General features: G+C 35.6%; 1 protein-coding gene across 1 annotated transcript in view; it reads right to left on the bottom strand.

The window, feature by feature from the left end:
- Window positions 1-2,018, bottom strand: part of LOC131237220 (uncharacterized) — a 38,183-nt gene extending 36,165 nt beyond the window's left edge. The window contains exon 1 of the mRNA XM_058234899.1: window positions 1,857-2,018. Within this exon, the coding sequence (XP_058090882.1) occupies window positions 1,857-1,994 (138 nt within the window). The 5' untranslated portion in view covers window positions 1,995-2,018. The remainder of the gene's footprint in view (window positions 1-1,856) is intronic.
- Between the last annotated feature and the right edge of the window lie 22,792 nt (window positions 2,019-24,810).

The following is a 24,810-nucleotide window of genomic DNA, read 5'->3' as shown; positions in this document are numbered from 1 at the left end:
TCTCGGTACTTGGTTATGAACTCTTTGATATCCCTCTTTTTCCATCTTTTGAACTTCTTAATGTCAGACCATTCAATTGGCAAGAATTTGACTTGTTTGGCTAGAGTCATTCGGTAATGCGTAAGATTCGACACGTTTGAACCTTGGTTATGAATTCTTTGATATCCTTCTTTTTTTCTTCTTTTGAACTTCTTAATGTCATATCATTCAATTGGTAGGAATTTGACTTGTTTGGCTAGAGTCATTCGGTAATGCATAAGATTCAACACATTTGAACCAAGCACCATGTCAGTATGATGTTGAATATTCCTCATGGGAGGAAGTCCAGTTGGGAGTTCTTCAGGCACTAAGTCTTGATATTTACGGAAGAGTTTCTACATGAAAGGTGAAATATCCGACTGTTTTACTCTTCTTTAACAACAAAACATAGATGATTTCTATCTCCTTCCTTCTTCTTCAAACTTTTGTACACTTAGTGATTTTTTAGCGTCTTCTTTATCATATTTAGGTGTTAAAATATATTTCATTAGGCAATATGATATTGACACCATTCTAACAAAGGAATAGGTGTTAGTCGAAGTCTGGAGCACCATCTCGCAGTCCTATAACCAAAGTCTCCCTAACAAAATGTGGCATGCATCTAGGAGGAACACGTCATGTCGTCACACCACACTTCATCCTTGTACTTGGATCCAAAATAGAAGGAAACTAAACACTAGAGTTAACAAAAACTTTTACCCATTTCTTGAACCAATGCATCTGGCATAGGCATGGATATTTATGTTCTTTGAGTTTTAATTTATTCATCATTTCTCACGAGACAATGTTCTCACTACTCCCCCTGTCTACCAAAATCGTGCATATCTTCCCAACAGAAATGCAAGCGGTGCGGAAGATATTGTGTCACAACCATCGCCACACATGTAACGTGTCCCATGTGCTAATGCGCTACGTGTCACCGTCCATCTTCTCTTGCACCCCACATGTGCTAAACTGCTTATGTGTCACGTGCACAACCATTCATCTTATCTTGCACCCCACATGAGCAAAGCCCTCCACATGCACCAATTTGTCACGTGAACTACTTGTGCCACTATCCATCTTCAATCACTCCAAATATGCCACATGTGTCAATGGTGCCGATGTGCACAAGTGTTGCCATCTAGCTTCAAGTGACTGCGTGTCAGATGTGTCAATGCATGTCTTGTGCTACGTGCCACCGCACAACTTCAAGCACCTCACATGTACCACGTGTGCCGCAATTCAGCTTGAAGTGCCCACATATGTAGCGTATGCCTCATGTGTCACTATCCATCTTCAAGCATCTCACGTGCCACATGTGCTAAATTGGCACATGCTAGAACTTGTTTTTGAGAAAAAAATTTGTTTTGCTAAACAACAAATTTGAAAATTGATCCCAAGTTTCTAAAAAACCTTGTTTAAAACAAATAAGGAAAACATTGTTTCCTTTCCCACAATTTCCTAGAAATAAGGTTTCCCAATAAACACTATTTCCATTCCTATGCTTTCCATGAATCCAAACAAGCTCTTAGCAATATTTTCCAAATATCAATGATAATATCGGCAATATCAACACATGTTTCCATATCCCCCATAGGTGATGCATGTTACAATACCAATACTCTGAACACTAATCACCAACTCTAATTTGGGGCAAAGAAATCAACAAACAATATGCTACCAAATGTAGTTTTCTTTTTCTTTTTTTTTTTTAAATCTAAAACTGCCACAAACATAGCATAGTGAATAGTGATCCATTCTGCCAAAATATTCAAACCGTCCGCAATTTGGAGTATATTTCGAGTAAAAGAGTAAACTGAAGATAGAAAACTTACATTGAAGCGTTCTTTCCAAGTCAACTTTCTTCGCTTCTTAATATGAGGAGGGTCAGGCAAAGACGATGGAAAAGAAATCTCCTTTAGATCATAGCGAACATAATCGTATACTTTCCTAAAAACTATTTTCAGCTTCATTTGCTGACCAAATCCTCTCAACACCAACCTATAACATTAAGAAGCAAGCAAGATGACGTATGGAAGAAATTTTGGTGCAACCATTTCACAGGCACACCAGAATAAACCATCAATATTTGGCATAAAGTGGTAAAGGGAAAAGGTACTATGAGATTGACCTCATGGGAAGCTTCCCATGAGGTTGAGCATTGTAGGCCCCACCGTGATCTATGTCAGACATCCACACCATCAATTAGATGCACCCTTCCATGGTGGGCAACGGGCCTAAAAATCAAGCCAATCAATGACTTTGGTTGGCCACACCAGAGACAATAGGTGAGAGTATATACCCAACCATTGAAACTTTCACGATCATTTATCGGGCCGACTGAGATGCAGTTCAGAGTCTCAGACATGCAGCTATCCATTGTGTGTGTCCCACTTAGATGAGGGGTCACACTAAGTTTCAGCCATATCGAAAAATCAAGTGGGCCCCACCACATGGTTTTTTTAGGTGTTTTAGGCACAATTTCACATAGTTTTAGATGGTATGGGCCGTATGGCCCACTTGAGTTCTGGATATGGCTGATTTTTGGGATATCCCATAACCTATAGGGGACCTGCCAAATGCACGATGTGGATGTCGGACATTGATCAACGTGGGGCTCGCAGAGATCAACCTCATGGGAAGTTTCGACCTGTAAATAATCAATGAAACACTTCAAGAAGCTCAGGTTGTTTGAATGCCTATAAATGGTTCAAGTTGTAGATGATTTATAGGTGTAAATCATTTACTACTTGTCTTTTTTGTCTTTAAGTTGTAAATGATTTACAGGTAAATGATTGTCTGTGTTTGGATAGCATGTCTTGTAAATGGACAGCCAATCTTTCCATTTATAGTCGTTAGGCTGTAAATGGAGAGCCTGTAAATGGAATCCAAACTTTTACCCATAAATGAGATGGCGTTAAATGTTGTAAGCCATTTACAGCTTGTAAATGATTTACAGGCAAAAAAGGGCCATCCAAACACCAAGCGTAAATCATTTACAACTTGGCCCATTTACAGGCATCTAAACGACCCCTTAAAGGAACTTGGTTCAAAAAAATAAGCATTGTGTTAGCATACAAGCAATTTTGCCAATTTGGTACTTTAGTGCAAGATCCTATCCTTTAATCAAATGGGCCACACTATCTATGCGCCATAAATAAAATTTAAATTTTAAAAAAAGGGCCAATCCAGTAATCAGGTAGGCTGCGTTTGTATAAAAAATAATGGTTAAAGAAGGTTTTCCAATGTCCACGTTCAACACAAACATACGATCCACCCGAACGTGCAAGGCCTAGGCTGTACATTAGGAGTGGCATCACGTGACCATACCCCACACTGAGAAAATTCCATCTCATCCATTCTTCGGGTGGGCGACAATATTGAGTGAATCTGGATCATGAATATTTTTGAACTTTTGGAAGTAAATGCTTTATTTTATGTGACCATAAAAACTTCAAAAAATTTGAAGCCAAAAGCAATGAGGGAATATTTCTAAGTTATGCCCTAAATACTTGGGCATACAGTGTTTTTAACAAAAGAACTGGAATTATACAAGAATCTATAAATGTTGTGATAGATGATCGACAGATCACACCCAGTCTTGATCAAGATGATGATGATATCAATTTGATCAATATACCTGAATCTTCATCTAAATCAGACAATATTGAGTTAAGGTTAGTCAAAGACCATTCAACTAATCAAATACTTGTTAACCCTCACACTGACATTCAGACAAGAAGGCAACTAGAAAATATATGTAATCATGTCTGTTTTACTTCCCAAATTGAACCAGGTAATGTAAATGAAGCACTCGCTGATAAAAGTTGGATAAATGCCATGCAAGATGAATTAAATCAATTTATTAGAACTGATATATGGTATTTGGTTTCCAGACCTATTGACAAACATGTAATTGGAACCAAGTGAATTTTCAAAAATAAAACTGATGAAATGGGGAACATTATCAGACATAAAGCATGACTGGTTATATAAGGTTATACCCAGATAGAAGGTATTAATTATGATGAAACCTTTGCACCAGTTGCGCGATTTGAATCAATCAGATTATTTATTTTCATTACATGCCATAAAAATATCAAAATATATCAAATGGATGTAAAAAATGCTTTTCTAAATGGTGATTTAAATAAGGAAGTCTATGTTGAACAACCAAAGGGTATTGAAAATCACAAACTTCCCGATCATGTTTACCGTCTTAAAAATGCTTTTTATGGTTTAAAACAAGCTCTTAGAGCGTTGTATGAAAAGTTGACTAAATTATTATTTAGTCATAATTTTGTTATGGGTAATGTTGACAAAACCTTATTTGTCAAAAAATATAATGATAATATCATAATTGTTCAAATCTATGTTGATGATATTATCTATGGATCTACGTGCGCTAAGTTATCTACTGAGTTTGTAGATCTTATGAAATCCAAGTTTGAAATAAGTATGGTCAGTGAGCTAAACTACTTCATTGGATTACAAGTCAAACAACTTAAAGATGATATGTTCATCTCATAGACCAAATATACTTTGAACCTTATAAAAAAGTTTGGTTTTGAAAATGGTAAGAGTTTCAATACTCCTATGAGTACGATTCTTAAACTCTCAAAAGATAAATTAGGTAAAAGTGTAGACTCTAGACTATATTGTAATATGATTGGTAGTCTTTTGTATTTAACTGTTAGTAGACCTGATATTGCATTCTGTGTTGGAATCTGTGCTAGATATCAATCTGATCCTAAAGAATCTCACTTATCTGTCATCAAACGGATAAAGAGATATGTCACAAGTTTTACAAAGTTAGGCTTATGGTATCCACATGATACGTTTATACAAATCGCAGGTTATACAAATACAGAATGGGCAGGAAATGTTGATGATAGAAAATCTACCAACGATGGATGTTTTTATGTTAGAAACTGCTTAATATCATATCTTAACAAGAAATAAAACTTTGTATCTCTATCCACTGTAGAGGCTGAATATATTGCTACAAGGAATGCTTGCACTCAACTAATGTGGATGAAAAGAATGCTAGTTGATTATGAAATTATGCAAGATACGATGACTTTATATTGCGATAATTCTAGTGCAATAAATATCTATAAAAATCATATTCAACATTTTCGTACAAAGCATATTGACATACGATATCATTATATTCAAGAATTAGTTGAAGATACAACTATCATGGTGGAATACATTCAAACTGAGAAGTAGCTTGCAAATATACTAACTAAGCCACTTGACAATATTAAGTTTTCAAATCTGAAGGATGATATTGGATTGTGTATTTATAATAATAATTATTTTCTTTGCATTTATTTTTATGTTTATTTATAATTATGACTTGCATGAAAAGAAAATTAAAAAATAAATATAATTGTTGCAATAAAATTATTAAATCAAATTTGTTAGGATTTTTCGGCCAGCCCGTAGTTGACTGGCATCTTCGGCCAGTTGAGCATGTACTCGGGCTCGCCGAAGATCGCGTGGGTTTACTCAAAAAGGGAAAAAAAAATTACAATTTATTTTCACTCCACATCTTCTTTCTCGGCTAGGCGGTGCTCCATTCGACTAACCCATCAACCAAACTCTCTTGTAAGTGATTTATTTTCAAATTTCTTTAAGTTTTAGGTTGTCTATTGTTAGATTTGCAAGGTTGAGTTAATTTTTCTCTATTTGAAACCCTTTTTCTCATGGGTTTTTCATCAAAATCTAATGTACTTTCTTCCTTACATTTTCTTGTAAGTCTCTTGTGCATTTATAATAAAATGTACAACTAAAAAATTTGTTCGCAAGGCTCAAACTGGTTCATCTTCTAAATCAACTCCACTTGGCATACAGACCCTACGGTCACCAGAGGATGATTCAGAAAATGTCCAGGACTTCTGCACAAGGGATATTATCATTAAAAAAGTTGTAAATCTAGACTACATCGCTCGGTTTGGTCTAATTCCTATTCTTTCTGAGGTTGGTTGGGATCGTATTTTGAATTGGGGTGGAACGGCTTACTAGTCCATCGTACAAGGCATGTACGCCTCTATTTGTGATGTTTCTCTTAAGAATTTCTCATTCTCTATTCAATTTGTAGAAAAAACATTCACAATTACGCCTTCCATCCTATTTGCCCTAATAGACATAGACATTACAGATGATGGAATTCTGATTGCCACACTTTCAGAGAAAATGTCTAACTCTGAAAAGAAAACTATTACTAAAGCATTGTGGTTTCAATGCTGAATGGTGATCTGGTAATGTCCTTGCCTCTAACAAAATGTTTCTTAAAATCACGTCTTACATCGGATCTTTACATCTAATGTATATTCTCGAGCTGAGAATAAGACTGATCTTACTCCCTTTAAGCTTAGAGTTTTCCATTTCGTTGTATCTGGTATTCGCGTCTATTTTCCTTACTCGATTTGCTACATCATTAGTTAATTTCACTTGCATCCCAAGCATGGGTCGATTCTTGAACAGCTTATGTCTAGTCTTGCTTTTCATTACAATGTCCAAGTACCTTCGATTAAGGCACCGGAATCCAAACTCCCCTTTGGCTTGTTTAGATACTTTGATGATATTTAGATATTCTAGATTATGTGTTTGACATGGATATCTTAAATATTTTTTACACTGTCCTATACAGTGTTATTAGTCTTGCTAATATATTTCACTAATCTTTTAAATATTTCCCTGATATACATGTTAATTGTTATTTTTACATGTTGATATTGCTGTTATTTCTACATGATCTTTTTAATCATATATCATACCTTCATTTGTCAATTTGTGACAAAATGGGGGTGAAAATAGTGGTGCATGTGCATATTGCTAGAATACTACATGTTGTATTTTCTCAGGGGAAGCATCAATGGAGCACAGTTGAGCATCAGTGAAGCATTAGTTGAGAACAACTAAAGATTACAAATTTGTGTATGGTTGATCTTCTAATGTACAGTATTATGTTTTGTCACGAATTTGACAAAGGGAGAGATTGTAAGTGCTCTTATGTCAAACACACATAGATTGTCAAATTTCATAAGAGAAAAGTATCTTAAGATCAATTCACAAGTATGGATTCACAACAATTCTGTATGCCTGAAGATCGGGTAAAGATCAGCTCAAGATCGGCTTATGGTCAAGACAAAATCAGCACATCTTCTCAAAGAAATCGTCGCCTGTATTCAAGTTAAAGTTAAAGACTAAGTTCAAGACTAGGTGACTCAGATATTTACTAAAACACAGGTTGTATAACCCTATAAAGACCTTAAGAATAGGTGCTTTCAAAAATTCTTTATCATGGGTTTTTATCAGTGTTTTTGCTTTGGAATTCGGCCAGCGAACTTCAAGCTCAAGCTAAATAATAACTTTTGTTGGGTGAACGCTGAATTGGATTTTTAGAAATATTTATTGCACTGGAATTATCACAATATAAAACCATTGACTCCTATGCAATTTCGTAATCACTTAACATTCTATTCATCCAAACAAGCTGAGTACATGCATTTCCAGCTGCGATATATTCAGCCTCAGCAGTTGAGAGCAATACAGAACCTTGCTTCTTACTAAACCAAGAAACTAAACAATTTCTAATGTAGAAACAACCACCACTGTTTGATTTCCTATCATCGATATTACCAGCCCAATCAGCATCAGTGTACCCAGCCAACTGAACACTAGTATCATGTGGATACCAGAGACCCAAATTAACAGTACTTGCGACATATCGAATAATCCGCTTAACAACAGTTAGATGTGACTCTTTACGGTCAGATTGATATCTAGCGCAAATATCAACACTTAAAGTAATATCAGGTTTACTTGTAGTTAGATAAAGTAAACTACCAATCATACTACGATATAATTTAGGATCCACACATTTACCTATAGAGTCTTAAAGTTGTACTCATGGAAGTATCAAAATTTTTCCTATTCTCAAATCTGAACTTTTTAATCAAGTTCAAAGCCTATTTGGTTTGAGAAATAAAAATACCATCAGGTTGTTGTTTTACTTGCAACCTTAGGAAATAATTTAATTCACTAACCATGCTCATTTCAAACTTAGATTTCATTAAATCTGCAATTTCAACAGTCATGTTAGTACAGGTAGATCTATAAATAATATCATCAACATAGATCAGAACCATTAAGATATCATTGTTATGTTTTTTAACAAAAAGAGTCTTATCAACACTACCCATTTGAAAATTATGACTCAGTAAAAAATTGGTTAATTTTTCGTACCATGCCCTGGGAGCTTGTTTCAAACCGTAGAGAGCTTTTTTTAGGTGATAGACTTGATCACCATTCTTAGGGTCTTCAAAACCCATTGGTTGTTTAACATAAACTTCTTCATGCAGATTGCTATTTAAAAAGGCACTCTTTACATCCATTTGATAAATTTTAAATTTTCTAAAGCAAGCAATAGATATGAATAGTCTGATTGATTCAAGACGAGCTACTGGGGCAAAGGTTTCATCATAGTCGATGCCTTCAATTTGAGTGTACCCTTGTACAACCAGTCTAGCCTTGTTTCAAATTATATTAACAAGTTCATCAGACTTATTTTTGAAAATCCACTTAGTTCCTATAATGTGTTCATCTTTAGGTCTAGGAACAAGATACCAAACATCATTTCTCGCAAATTAGTTAAGCTCTTCTTGCATTGCTACTATCCAGTTTTCGTCAGTAAGAGCTTCTCTTACGTTAGCCGGTTCTATCTGGGATGTAAAGCACACATAATTACATATGTTTTCTAGTTGTCTACGAGTGCGCACACCAGTGAGATGGTTTCCAAGAATTTGAGTGGTTGGATGATCTTTGACAGTCCTTAGTTCAGTGTTATTTTGACTTGATGAAGTATCTGGTTTGTCAATTAAAAGAACTTCATCATTATCTGAACTTGAGGTAGGTGTATTCAAGTGATCATCGATGACTACATTCATGGACTCTTGGATCACACCGGTCCTCTTGTTCAGTACTTGATATGCACGACTGTTCAAAGAATGCCCTAAAAAGATCCCTTCATCACTTTTAGTGTCAAACTTACCTAGATTTTCATGGTCACGTAAAATATATCACTTGCTGCCAAAAACTCGAAAGTATTTGATAGTAGGCTTCTTATTGAACTATATTTCATAAGTTGTGTTACAGTTTGATTTTTCGTATAGACCCAGTTGATTATATAGCATTAGTATTTACAGCTTCAGCTCAAAGATTTTTAGGGAGCTTTATACTATTTAATATTATATTAGCCATTTCTTGAAGCACTCTATTTTTTCTTTCAACAATTCCATTTTTTTGTGGTGTTTTAGGTGTAGAGAATTCATGCAATATTCCCTGATCGCAATAGAATTTCTCAAAACTGCTATTTTCAAATTTTGATCCATGATCACTATGGATTTTACTAACTTGAGAACCTTTTTCAATTTGTATCCGTTTGAGAATCCCTTTTACTTCATCAAGGGTTTCTGATTTATCCCTAAGAAGGCTACCCAAGTGAATCTGGTAAAATCATCCACGATTACCGGTATGTATTTTTTGTCACCTCGACTCTCCGTCCTGTTTGGTCCTATAAGATCCATATGGAGAAGCTCGAGTGGTTTTGATGTGACATTGGAGTTCACCTTTTTGTGAGTGCTCCTAGTTTACTTGCCAATCTAGCATTCGCCATATATTTTGTCTACTTTTTTGTAGTTTAGGTAGACCTCTTATTAGTTCTCTTTTGCTTAATCTATATAAATTGAGGTAGTGTTCTTGTCCAAGGCGTTTATGCCATAATTTAGTCTCATCGGTATGGACCATGTAACACGATTGAATAGATGAGCTAGAATCACTTATATGTAACGGTTTTCAGAAGTTTTATGACCGGTTAATATTACTGAACCATTTTTGTTTAAAATTTCACACCCTAGGTTAGAAAATTTACTACTATGATTTTTATCGCATATTTGAGATATGCTTAACAGATTGTGTTTTAACCCTTCAACGTATAAAACATTCTCAAATAAAGGGAGGTTAAAGAGTTGAACCGTACCTTGGCCAGTAATCCTGTAGTTGCTACCATCACCAAATGTGACTGAACCATCAGTCATGTCTTTAAGGGTGGTGAACAGACCTTCGTTACCAGTCGTGTGCCTTGAACATCCACTGTCTAAGTTCCACTTTGAATGGCTTGAAGCTTTGAAAGCCGTGTGGGCAACCAAGCAAATAACCTTAGGAACCCATTTCATAACTGTTTTAGGTTTAGGAATATAGTTGGTCTTCTTATGTTTGTAGTTGTTATAAGAATGACCCATTAAATTAATTTTAAAAGCTCCTTAAGCAAATCAACTATTTTTTCAGCCAAAGGGTTTCGATTCTAATTTTTATAGTTGATATGGTTACTTTTAGGTTTGAGCGATTGAAAAGTTTTAGCATTTTTAGAAACCTTTTGATTTGGGCTATTTCCCTTTGAGTTTGAAGACTCTCCTTTCACAAACTTAGGAGGTGTATTCTTTTGCTTAGGAGGAACATTTTTATCGTAGCCCAAACTAGATCGGTCGCCACATTTTCTTGATGCAGACAAAAGTTTTTCTAACTTTGGATCACTTTGGGCATACCTCCATGTATCATTTAAACTCAAAAGAGAAGAGACTTCAAGTTTAAGTTTTTCATTTTTAGATTTTAGATTTTCAATCAGGGAAGTTTTGAAATCTAAATCACATTTTGATTTTTCAAGACAATATGAAATGTGGGATTTTTCTAAAACAAGTGAATCAAAATTTTCTTTAAGCTTTGAAAATTTTTCTTTTTAAAGTTTAAATTTGATAGCAATTTTACAACTTTCCTTGTATAGGGCATTATAAGCATCTTGAAGATCTTCTTCATTTTCATGATCACTATTTAGATTTTCTTCACTAGTAAAATCATCGTGATCTGAAAAAGTGAACTTGGCTAGAGTCATAAGAGCTTTAACTTCATTGCCCAACTTAGTTTCAAAATCTTCTAATTTAGAAGAGGCTCCAGTGCCAAAAGATTCATCCCAAGTAGCCAACATTCCTTTCTTTTTAGGTTTGTCCTTTTTAGGACACTTGTTTGCTAAATGCCCATATTCTTGGCAGTTGTAATATTGACTATTTTTTAAAGATTTTCAAGTTTTAGATTTAGATTTAGATCTTTTCTTATCATTTGATTTTTGAAAGTCAAACCTCTTTTTACTTTTGAAAATCTTGTAAAACTTTTTCGCTAAAAGGGCCATATCATCTTTAGAATTTTCTTGAGAAATACATCTAGAAGATTTAAGGACAATAGATTTACCTTTACGAACTTTAAAATTTAACTCGTAGGTTTGTAAAGAACCAACTAATTCTTCAACCCTCATATTGTCCGTATCATGAAGTTCCTAGATCGCAGTCACCTTTAAGTTGAACCGTTTAGGTAGTGAGCGTAGTATCTTTGCACATACTTTACTTTCTGGGATTTTATCGCCAAAACCTCATATAGAGTTCACAATATCATTCAATCTTGTATAAAAGTCCATGAACATTTCATTTTCCTCCATATGTATTTCCTCAAATTTGGTTGTGAGGAGTTGGACTTTAGATTTCTTGACAATTGATGTTTCCTCATGTGTCATTTCTAAAATATCCCAAGCTTGCTTTGCAGTATCACATGATATAATGCTTTTGAATTCATCCGGTGATAGTGCGCAAGTGATTGCAATTAGTGCTTTTGCTTTGGCACTACCCTCACTTTTCTGAAGTGTGGTCCAAGAAAAATAAGGTGAGATTTTCATAGATTTGGATCCATCGATACCAGTTACTTCAATGGTAGGAGGGGTCCATTCAGTCACTGTGGCTTGCCACACACTCTCATCCATGGATTTAAGGAAAATTCTCATCCTTGCTTTCCAATAGGCATAATTGGAGCCATCAAATGGTGGAGGCCTAGTAACTGAAAGGTTATCAAAATTTGACATCTTATAAATAGCTTAGATCGATTAGCTCAAGAAATAAATCCAAAAATATAACAATTAAAATGAGCTATTAGGCTCTGATACCATTTGAAAAGTCTTAGCTATATCTCCTTGGAGAGAGGGAGGGGGGGGGGGGGGGGGGGGGGGGAATAGGACTATGCCAAATTAAAACTTTAACAGCAAAATTTAAATGAATAAAGTAAAGATAGCACTATAAATTACTCATTGTATGAAAATGTAAAGCAACCTTCAAATACTAGAATAGAGAGGTTGATACCAATGTTGTTCTAAGGACAACCTTGCACCATGAAAACCAAGGGTTTATAGCAAGACAACCTTACTAGAACAATTTGAATATCAAAAACTTAAACTAAAAGGAAATAAAAGAAATAACAAGAAATAAATTCTAAACTATTACAACATTCCCCACAATGCTTGAAATGTAAATATTACAACATTCACATCCATACATACATCCCACAAACTTGAATGATAAAAGATATATAAATTACACAAACATTCAAATCACAAGACAAAAAATTATAATGGTTCGCCTATGTGTACACCAACTATTAAACAACAGCCACACAGATTGCTACTCCACTCTTAATATCCTCACATAGGGGATATTAGTGTTCACTATCAAAAATAGGTTTTTCTCAGGTTCACCCAAAACCTTCACAATTGTGTCTTTCAAATGGGCTTACACAATCCAAAAACCCCACTTCTGAGTTTTCTAGCTCTCCTTAGATGACCAACAAATTGAGATTTTTTTGGCTTAATCTCAAATAAAACCAAAAGAAGGAAATTTATAATAATTTAAAATACCTGGATTTCTCCTTTTGTAGCAGCCCGGAAGAACCAATCGGAGTAGAAGTTCAAATGTAGAAGTTCAATTGTCAAATACTCACTTTAAAATGGTTCTAAGTTTAATTGATTTTAAATTAAATCAAGTTGGGCTAGCTCTATTTAATTTTGATTTCAAGAAGTGAAATATCCCAATTCCTCTTTCAAATTACATTGGAATGCAGAAACAAAATCAAATAAGAAAAGCTAATAAAAGAGAATTTTAAATATGCACAATGTAGCTTAAAGAAGAACACAAACTTATCTCTCAGAGTGATGCCTTGATTTTACTTGAATTGGATTATTAAACTCTGAAATTCATTCTCTATTTATAGTTACAGAAATCGCATCTACGACTGGTCCTGTGGACACTACGACTAGTTGTAGGACGAACTGCATTTTGAAATTTTGAACGCGATCGGATAAAGTCGTTCTACGATTGGTCGTAGTCTGTTCACGACCGGTCGTGATACCTCCATGACTGGTCGTGAGGCATCAGGTTTGTTCGCTGTAGTTTGAGCCGTAGATCCTGGACTGGTCGTAAGACGCGTCGTGCACTGTTCACACGACCGGTCGAATAGAGTCCATGACTGGTCGTAGCTCAACCAAAAAATTTTAAAAATTTGCACCAAACTTAGGACTGATCTTGGAATTTCTTGGACTAGTCAAGGCAGCTCTAGGACTAGTCGAACAAGGTCCAGGACTAGTCTTAGAACAGACAAACATCTATAAAATGATTCAATTTGAATTATGTATACAGGTCAATATAAGGTCATTCATACCTTAAATGTGAAGTATGGACATTGAAACTTCATTTCTTCAGATGATGATTGACCTTTGAAGATTATGAAACTTTGAGATCTTTTTTGATGTAGCTCTTGGAAGACTCTGAACTTTGAAGCCTACAGAAGTGGACAAAGTACATGACCTTGCATTTCTTGAAGTAGATCACCATTCTTAACTTGAAGCATTGTAATGCAGTGTCTTGAACATATAAATCAACATGCTACACAAGACACAAATTATGTTTTTGGCACCATAAAATTTAACAACTACAGGAGCAGGAAACCATAGCACTTACAATGTTTCATAGACGCAGATGCGAAATGTAGCGAGGGAGGCGAAAGCTGAGGCTACTAAAAGATTTGAAGACCTCAAGTCAGCCCACTTATGGCTCTCATCCTGCCCCACTTCTTCTTCATTTTTCTTTTCTTGTGACTGTTTTGTAACTAATGTACCCTTATCTCATATCTTATAACTAATAGACCCTTATTCCAAGGCTTTATTCAAATAAATTATTTATTTTACCAACTTGGTTTGGCTTGATTCCTAATGACTTCCCATAATGAAGGGAAGTGTTGTTTTAAGAAATGGTCGTTTATAGGATCCCTTGCATCATTCCCGTTTATATCCCTTGGGAGATAGGCTCCTCCCTTAAGGACTTGCTCGATAACATATGGTCCTTCCCAAGTGGCCAACCATTTCTTGCCTAATGCTTGATCCTGTTGGCCGATAAGCAGCACCATTTTCCAGACCATGTCACCTATTCTGAAAGACTTTCCTTTTACTCTTTTATTGTATGCTCATGCCACGACCACTTTGATGGCGATGATCGAGTCCAAGGCTCTAATATGAACCTCGTCTAATTCCTCGAGCTCGGCCAACATTTTCTCTATGAACTTTAGAGGAGTCATCTAAGCCTGATATGCTGTCTACAATGAGGGCACCACAATTTTCATGGGTAAGACCGCATCATGCCCATAGGTCAATGTAAATGGACTAACTCCAGTGTTGGAACGAGGCAATATCCTATGGGCCCACAGAGCTTCAGACAACTTGACGTGCCACTCTCAATAGTTCTTGCAAATCATTTTCCTCAGGATATTATTGATTACTTTATTTCCAGCCTCAGCCTGGCCGTTAGCCTGGGCATAGTAAGGGGTCGAATGCAAAATTTTTATGCCATATCTATCGGCCATTGCCCGCACTTCCTTGGCCGAGAAAGCAGCACCTCGATCCATGATAATGGACTCCAGTATCCCAAAACAATGGATAATATTAGTTTAATTAGGGCTTAGCCTCCACCCACTTGGTGAAGTAATCAGTTGCTATTATGATGAATGAATCCATGTGAGTAGAGGGTGGGTGGATCTGACCAATCAAGTCAATCACCCAACCTCGAAATAGCCATGCTTTATTATGGGATGGATTTCGGTCGCAGGTACATGTGGACTGGTCCATTTCTTTGGCACGCCTCGTAGCCTTTCGCATATCAGATGCAGTCGACCATCATCTTTGGTCAAAAGTAGCCATCACAGCTGAGTGTAAGCTTCATTTTTCTACCTACCTGATGAGCCCCACAAATCCCTTCATGAGTCCCTCCATAATGGTCATAGCTTCTCTCTTTGACAGGCACCGAAGTAAGACTCCGTTGGCCCCTTTATATATAGTTCACCATCGACCATCACATAATTCGCGGTCGACCTTCATACATTTCTGTCAGCTCTAGTATGAGGGCTCTACAAATATCCCATAAGAGGAGCTCTCCAATCATCCTCCTCTATCTCCATTTGGCACACTTCCATCACACTCTCCCTCTAAAATACAAAAGGTAAATATTTTCTTTTGGATGTTAATCGTCCGATTGGCCGATCCCCTCAAGACTTCAAGCCTTGTGGCTAACCGTGTCATTTCGTTGGTGTCCATGTTATATTCCTGAGTGATGTGCAACAACTCAAAATCTTCACTTTGGTTGAGTAACTAGATCTGCAAGGCATAATATGGTAATAAAGACGGGCTGGTGCACTTAAACAATTATGCCATCTAATTTATTACCAATTGTGAATATCTAATAACAGTCACATTTTTCACTCACAATTCCAGTAACAATTCTAGGCTAATTATCATAACTTCATATTCGACATGTTTGTTAGTACATTCAAACTCCAATTGGAATGCAAACTCCTACTGATTTCCATGAGTGGTGACCAAGACGATTCCAACTCCAGGCATATCATGCATCCTCGATTCGTTGAAAATTAATTTCCATAGCACGATTTGCATATAGTATAGATCTGAGATACCTAAGGAAATTTGTTCCTCGAGATCTGAAGGATGGTTAGCTAAAAAGTCCGTTATGGCTCAACCTTTCACTGCCTTTTGTAGTACATAATGCAAATCAAACTCAAATAAAGCTAATACCCATTTACCAATTTGCCCGGTTTAGCATGTATTTTACAAAATCGGTAACAAATATTACATTTACTCTCTTGGCCAATAAATAATGTCTTAACTAAGTGGTTGCAAAGTACAATGATAAGCAAAATTTCTCTATGGCCGAGTAACGCTTCTCGACATCAAGCAATGTCTGACTTAAATAGTAGACCACTTGCTTCTTTTGCATATCATTGTCTTGTGCTAGGAGAGCTCTAATCGATTCTATTGAAGCTGCGATGAATGGCTTAAGCGGTCGATTTTTTTACAGGGGGCATTAACACATGCGGCTTCATCAAATATTCTTTAATTCTATCGAAAGCCAGCTGGTGTTCTACTTCCCACACAAATTCGGTTCCCTGCTTTAATTTCAGTAATAGAGAAAAGATGTTAGTTTTACCTACATACTTGGATATAAATTGCATCAAGAAATTGACATGCCCTAAGAACTTTTGTAGCTTAGCCTTGTTCCTTGACGGTTGTGCGTTAATCACGGCCTGAGCCTTGTTCTGATCGACTTTAATCCCTCTTTGATGTACCAAGAATCCTAAGAAATTAACAATCGATACCCTAAAAGCAAATTTTAAAGGGTTCATCTTTAATTTATGGAGCTTCATCTGTTCAAAGGACTTACGCAAGTGGGCCAGATGCTTATCTGCATCAATTGACTTTACTACTACATCATCCATATAGACCTCCATAAAGTGGCTAATCATGTCATGGAAAATAGTATTCATTGCCCTTTGGTACGTGGCCCCTGCATTCTTTAATATGAAGGGCATTACCACCCAACAATATGTTCTTAAACGCCCTGGACATCTAAATGTTGTTTCCGGCACATCATCTAACGCTATAGATATTTTTATATCGTGAAATCCGTGGTCACTGTATAAAAAGGATATCTCCTAACCTCAGTCGTTCTGATGCTCCATGGTAACTACCAATACCAAGATCAACCCTTTGTCATGGTTGATCAAATTTTCGTAGATTCATTGTGGCCCTGTTGACGTCCATACTAGGCAGGAATGGATTAGTATCGATCATCATTGCTTCTTCGCCCTTCTTAAGAAATTTCAACAATATTCTATCGATGTTATCTTGGATGATGTTCCTGAACACAATGCACTTATTAGTTGAATGAGAATGCGTCCCATGCATTTGCAGTATTCAACCTTTTTCAATTCATTGGCTATGGGTATTTTGTGATTATTGGAAACTTTAATAAACTTGTTGGCTAATAGTATTTTGAATATTTCATTAGCCTAGGTAATATCAAAAGTGTATATCTTCTGAGCTTGTTATGTTGTTAGTGCAGTTGTTTCCACTTTGACTAAAGCTGAGAATATGAGTGGTTTTTTTTCCAATACCTCGGCAATCGCAAACTCATAGTTAGGGTCATGATAATATGTCCCGATTATCGAGTTCTTTTGCTTGGCTCCTTCACGAAGTTCTTCATATCTGGAAACTTTCTTAGTTAGATCGTATAAATCCATAAACTCTGTTCTAATGAATTTCTTTTAAAGTTTGTATTCCAGGACATCTTGCGTAAGTTGCACGAACTCGGCCTCGGTCATGACAACTTTACATCGGCTTTTCGCTCTCTTAAACTGAGTAATATAACTCTCACAAGATTCCCTTGGTAAACGTTGGAAGCATGAGAGATTGCCCATGGTGTAAGTGTTAATGTTCTAAGCACATGTAGTTGTCAAATTTTATAGACAAAATACGGTATGCATCTTCAATATACTTCAGTTCTCTTCGACATTTCTAGAGCGCGACTCGACATCTCGAGAATAGAAGGTTCGAAATGATTTCAAGAGAAATATCAATTGTATGCTAACCTACAGGTAAAAATGACGTTAAAAAGGAACCTAGGATATAGTGCATTATCATGGTTTTTCAAACGTTAATTTGTGGAAATTTTACATGAAAAATTGAGGGTGTTTGGCCAACCCAACCTCACCTTTGGCCAACCCAACTATCTCGAGTCAACCTGAGATTAGCCTAGGTCAAGTTTCCAGCAATAAGTATTGTTGTTTCTGTTGAAAATTTGGCTATGTTCGGCTGCCGAACTCAGCTCAGATTAGCCCAAGGGTGACCCGGGTCAAGTTTACAGTAATACATATTTTCATATTTTTAGGAGCTTAGGCCAGTCGAATTTTTACTTGGGCTAGCCTAATTTTTGATAAAATCAAATCCCGCGAAATCTGATAGCTGTTGGAACAATATCATGGAAATCTAGCCATCTGAAGCAATTCTTAGGCTGACTAAATATCCAAAACCTTTAGCTATAAATAAAGACCTTTTCTCATTGTTTTAAATACGAAAAAGTGAGATTATTTTTCCACAAATAAGGAGAGAAACTCTAGTGTTTTTAAAGATATTTGTGTAGTAATTCTTATTTTGTTTATAGCCTATTCAATTCCCTTCTCAAGTAGATTTAAATTCAATTAGTAAGTAAGTTATACTCAACTTGATATTAGAGAATTGAATATGTAGCTTTTTGAGTTTTATTCCTTGAGAAATTATATATCCATAAATCCTTTTTAGTTGAGCATACATTGATTCATCATCATCTGAAAAAGAGGATCACTACTTTGATTGAAGCATCTACTTCTAAAAGGCGTCATCAGTATCTTCGCATTGACATTTGTCTTTGAGAAGATAATTATTTGATTTTAGTATATTACTTTCATTTTGGGTTGGTTGAGATTGCCTGAAAATCTCATCGGGTTGTGTAGTGGTTACCCCGTAAAAATCACTTGACATTTTATTATGGTAAGCCTGTGAAAATCACAAGAACTATAAGAGGTTGTTGAGGTGATCCTATAGAAACCTTAAAAATAGTGGAAAGCCAAAATTATGTGGAATAATAATTTTGAGAGTGGAGTAGGTGTGTGTTAAACACTAAACCACTATAATTTTTTGTGTATTGTGGTGATTGATAATCTTATTCTATGCTTTTATTATTTTAAAAAATTGGATTCTAGGATGTCTTGAAATAAGGTTGTCCTACCTAAGATTTTAGGCGAAGGTTGTCCTACGACTCAATTGAAATCAAGATTTAATTATCTTTTGCTATTGAGAAGTTATTTTCTACGATTGATTATCATAAATTAGTTTAGCCCTCTAGGACATCTGTTGTAGTTCAACTTACACATGGTCATGTCTATGTCCTTAAAAAGGAACTGAGCATGGAATTTTTTCTCCATCTCCTGTCAGGTATGAATTGAATTTAATAGTAACTTGGAGTACCATGTGAAGGCCACTGAAGTTAATGAATGCCCGAATAGTTACAACTTCTAATAGTCATTGTTAGCCAGTTCACCACACTGCATAGTGAATCGACCTATGTGTTCGATGGCCGATTGATAGCGATTACCCAAGAATAGTGCAAAATCATGTCAATAATTCCTTGACAATAGGTGTTGTTAGTCAATCCATTTGGAATATGGCTTATGATAAACTAGGATAGTATTACAGCTGAGGATTTGAACTGCCACCTATTGGACCATTTGCATGATCCAGTAATGATCCACACGTTGAGGCTCAACCATCGGTGGTGGATCAGGACCTATCTGGTTCTGCCCCTCATGGAACAATATATTTTTGGAAAAATGTTGAAAAGGTTGTCCTCTCAGCATACCCTGATTTCGAGCTTCAGGGATAAACTTCTTGACCTCCAACTCTGGTTGTTTGAACTCGGTGGATAACGGAGCATTTCGTCCATCTTGGATCGGAACAGGAATTGTGTTCCACTATATATGAGGTATCGATGGTGGCTGAGCCATGTTACCGGCATAACTTCCTTCAACATTATACTACGCCATTGTAAGTGCTCTTCTGGTAATGATGGCCATCAATTGATGCATGGCCTCGGTCTGGTTAGTTATCCATATGTTAATATTCTCATTTTAAACATGGAATTACTCAGTTTGAGCATGTACCAACTCTGCTTGAGCTCTCCCATGTTCCTTCATGTTGGATACTCCGTTGCACATCCCAAAGCCCGACCATTATCTCTTCAAGAGAAATGGTCTGAGAGGTTGATGCCCCTTCCTGGTTAACAGGACTAAGTGTTGGTTTAGTTTTTAAATTCAATAATTTGTGGGTCGTTTGAACTGGCACATCCTCGATCGGAGGTGGTGCGGTTGGTGTTGACGGTTGAGCCTCAACAATTCAATTGCTCCTTCTATTCATATTTTTTATTGGTCAATTCGTAATGTCACACCAGTAAGTAAACCAGTGAAACGGTCCCACCAGGAGTGCTAAAGATGTTGCCTCTCGGTTTCAAATTCAACCACGTGGTTCATGCGAGCATGCCAGAATCGAATATTAGGTTTAATTCAAAACGAGTAACTAAGACCCCAAGCGGTAAGATACGCAGATACATCAGAATTGACTATATATAACAGAGATAAGATCAGTTTCCTATTCAGCCACTTGCACGATGTTGTTTAAGATGATCAGGTGATTATTAGAGGATGGTTCGTACTCTGAAGATGGGTTACACATTTGCCTTCCGTATGAAAGGACTTTTTAGTACAGATAAAACAAAAAGGAAATTCTTAAAGTTGGTCGTGAAGAATAACTGCAAAGTGCCTTTCTGAATGGAGAACTTACTTGATATTCAATTGAGTTAGCGTATGAGCATAGACACAAATTACAACTAAAGTTGATAGCTACTTGATTACTGCTATCGATTGCACTAAGGATTGTAAAGGACTGATAAAGTGAAAGAGCAAATAGTAATTAAAAGATTGATTTGATTTTATTTGATTTGGTTAGTAAAAGACATCTCCTTCAATTGAATTCCCTTGCTATTTATAACCTTAAATCAACCATCTGCATGCTTTCCATGTTCTGATAGTTGTTGTAACCATTTCAGCACTACTAACCTTCCGGAGACTTCTTTCTAAACTTGTCACTTGTCCTGGTAACCACTCGAGGCTTCCTTATCAATTTGACCACATTCCACTTGGCCACTCTTGCTTTGTGGATGACATGGCACTACTCGATAAACGCTACCTGTATTACCACAAAAACCTCTTTGGGTATCTCTGCAGATCTTAAATACACCTCGCAACTCTTGTAAAATTACATGTATCCCTTTCTGATTGGCTCTCGTAGGGACGGGCAAAAATAAGGTAGATCATCCATAATTTATTTAAGTAGGTCACCACATGAAACTATGGGGATAGGATAGACACGGGTTTATATGTCTAGTATGTTCCATCTAAATCATTGATCATATGCCCCTCACCTTTCATATGAATACTTTTATATTACAAAGAAAATATTAATTGTTAATTCCATACATCCCACTTCTAGAAACATAGATACCACATTACACAAAAATAATTTCTCAAGATAATTTTATTTTGCCAAACATATGATTTGAAAACAAACCTTTATTTTCCTAAGAAAATAATGTTGATAAAAAAATAAAATAAATAAAAAATAAATAAAAACTTAATAAATTTATATATGCTTTTCCACACTTTCTTAGAAATAAGGTTTTTAATGAAATAAAATTTCCTCTCCCATGTTTTTCATTTAAAAAAAGAAAGAAAAAACACACTTATTTAATAAAAACAAGCCATAAATGTCTAAAAATTGACAATTTGTCATATTTTCTCATATTGTCTCAATTTCTAATCCAATATAATTTTAATATGTTCCTCTTGTGCATTTCAATAAAAAAATGTCTTCAATTAATAAGTTTTAACCTGTACTATTTTAGGAATTTCAATGATGAATTGTGAGTAAAGAGATATTAAAGGTCAATTAGACACACAAACTGTAAAGGCTGAGCTAGAGTCTTAGAGGGGGGGTGAATAGGACTATGCCAAATTAAAATGACAACCACAGAATTTAAACAATTAAAGTAAAGATAGCACTGTAAACAATCCACAATACTGAAATTAAATACAACCTCAAATCTACGAGTATTGAGAGATTGATACAGATGTTATTCTAAGGACAACCTTACACTAAAAACCAATGGTCTATGGTAGGACAACCTGATTCCTAGAATGGTCTGTGTATTAAAAACACAAACTTAATACAGAGGAATAAAAAGGAAATAACTAGAAATGAAATTCTAAGCTATTACAACATTCTCTACATAGCTTGAAATGTAAAAGATTACAACATTCACATGCACAAATACATCCCACAAACTTGAATGATAAAAGATATAGAAAATAAACCATACATCCACAAAACACAACGGATTATAATGGTTCACCTGTGTGTACACCAACTGTTAAACAATAACCACATAGCTACTCCACTCCTAATATCCTCACACAGTAGATATTAACATTCACTATGAAAATAGGTTTTTGCAGGTTCACCAAAAACCTTCACAATTGTGTCTTTCAAGTGGGCTTGCATAATTCAAAAACCCCACACTCTAAGTTTTCTCTATCCCCTCAGATAACCAAAAGAATGAGATTTTTCTGGCTTAATCTCAAAAGAAACCAAAAATAGAAGATTGACACAAATGTAAAATACCTAGATATTCTCCTTTTGTTGCAGCCCGGAAGAACCAAATTAGAGTTGAAGTTCGAATATAGAAGTTCAATGTCCACACTCACTTATGAAATGGTTCTAGATTCTAAATTGATTTTAAATTAAATTAAGTTGGGCTAGCTCTATTTGATTTTGATTCCAATAAGTAGGAACTCTTCAATCCCTCTTTCAAATCAGATTGGAATGCAGAATACAAAATTAAATATACAAAGCTAATAAAAGAGAATATTAAATATGTACAATATAGCTTAAATAAATGACTAACTTATCTCTTAGAGTGATGAATTGATTTAGCTTGAATTGGATATTAAACTCTGAAATTCGTTGTCTATTTATAGTTAAATAAATCATGTTCACGACTGGTCTTGAGGTTTTCATGACTAGTCGTAGAACCAATAGATTTTTGAAATTTGGGTGCGATAAGAGAAAGTCGTTCCACGACTGGTCATAGGCCATCCACGACTGGTCGTGGGACCTCCAGGACTGGTTGTGACCTGTCCATGACTGGTCGTAAGGAACCTGATATAGTCGCTGGAGTTTGATTCGTAGCTGCAGGACTGGTCGTGAACTAGTCGTGCACTGTTCACACAACCGGTCGAACAGTCTCCAGGACTGGTCGTGGCTTAACAAAAAATTCTAAAAATATTCAACAAACTTAGGACTGGTCATGGAATTTCTTGGACTGGTCGAGCTAGTGCTAGGACTAGTCGAACAGAGTCCAAGACTAGTCGAAGAACGGACCAAACACTTATAAAATGATTTAATTTGAATTATGTATTCAAAATGACCTACCCTAAGGTCAATCTAAGGTCTTTCATACCTTGGAGATGATGTATGAACATTGAACCTTCTTTTCTTCAGATAATAGATGATCATTGAAGTTCATGAAGCTTGAGATCTTGACACATAATGAAGCTTGAACTTGAGATCTTGAGTATGAACAATTGACTTGTCTTTCGATGTCGCTTTAAAACATTGAACTTTGAAGCTTAAAGAAGTGAACAATGTACATGATCTTGCATTTCTTGAAGTAGATCTTTGTTCTTGACTTGAAGCATAGTCCTTGTATGTGTGATGCATTGTCTTGAAAATATATATATATATATATATCAATGTGCTACACAAGACACACAGATTGTGTGGTTTTGGCACTACAAAATTTGATAATCAAAGGAGTAAGAAACCATAGCACTCACACAAACAAGATCTATGTTAGATATCTCTTAGGTGTGCCATGTCAATCAAGACTGCTTAAATATTTCAGCTTAGAAATGGGATGGCTCTAATAAGTCTTCTTTTTTTTTTTTTTGCCATGCAACAAGTTTGAATGTTCATGGCCTACATTTCCTTGATTAGAGTACCATCTAATTATTTGAATTGGTATATGTGCTCAATAGGTATTCATTGGGCTATAGAATGATTTTCAGCCCAATCTAGCCTGAATTGAATAAGATCTTTAAAAAATCAGATTGAATGGTCATGATCTCATCTAGATAGATTTGGTCAGGCATGGTCTAATCTAACAAGACCATCTTAAAGAATACATCCAAAAACTCATCTAGATTAAATTTTGTCCAAATTAGATCAATAAATGAAGAGATTATAGCCCACTAAAGGAATACATCATAAAATCTGTTTATATCATAATCTATACATAGATTTGGACGAGTAACCCCTTGATTTCCGTTATGGTAAGCGACCATTTGTTTTGAAGGGCTTGATGGATACTTCGAGATTAATGGTTTATCTATGTGATCAAACGTCATTTGGTGACTCAAAAAGTGTTATTATTTTTTTAGAAGAGGAAGGGCATTGTTGTCATTTTAAATTATTAATATGGAGCAATATCACTTATTGCATTCTGCGTTAGGTGATAAGTTAAGAGAGATGGAAGCTAGAAAAAAAATCCTTTTTTAGTCGAAATCGAAATTAAGCACTAATTGTATGAATTTATCAAACATCTCAATGGAAATCGAAATTAAGCACTTAATTATATAGAGTTTTCAAAATGCCCTAAATTAGAAAAAATCACTTAAATAGCAAACTTAAGTGATAAGTACTAAAATAAGCTTTATCATATAGACCATTAGCCCTATGGCCCAAAATTAAGTAGAAAAACAATTTGACAGAGTGGATGTACCTATACAACATAGTGGGCCCTATAGAGGTTAAGTGTTTTACATGTTGTGTGTAAAATTGGTGAATTAGAGGATTGCGGCCCTCTC

The sequence above is a fragment of the Magnolia sinica genome, chromosome 2, assembly GCF_029962835.1.
Source record: "Magnolia sinica isolate HGM2019 chromosome 2, MsV1, whole genome shotgun sequence".
NCBI lineage: Eukaryota > Viridiplantae > Streptophyta > Magnoliopsida > Magnoliales > Magnoliaceae > Magnolia > Magnolia sinica.
This window is presented reverse-complemented; position numbering and strand designations above follow the sequence as displayed.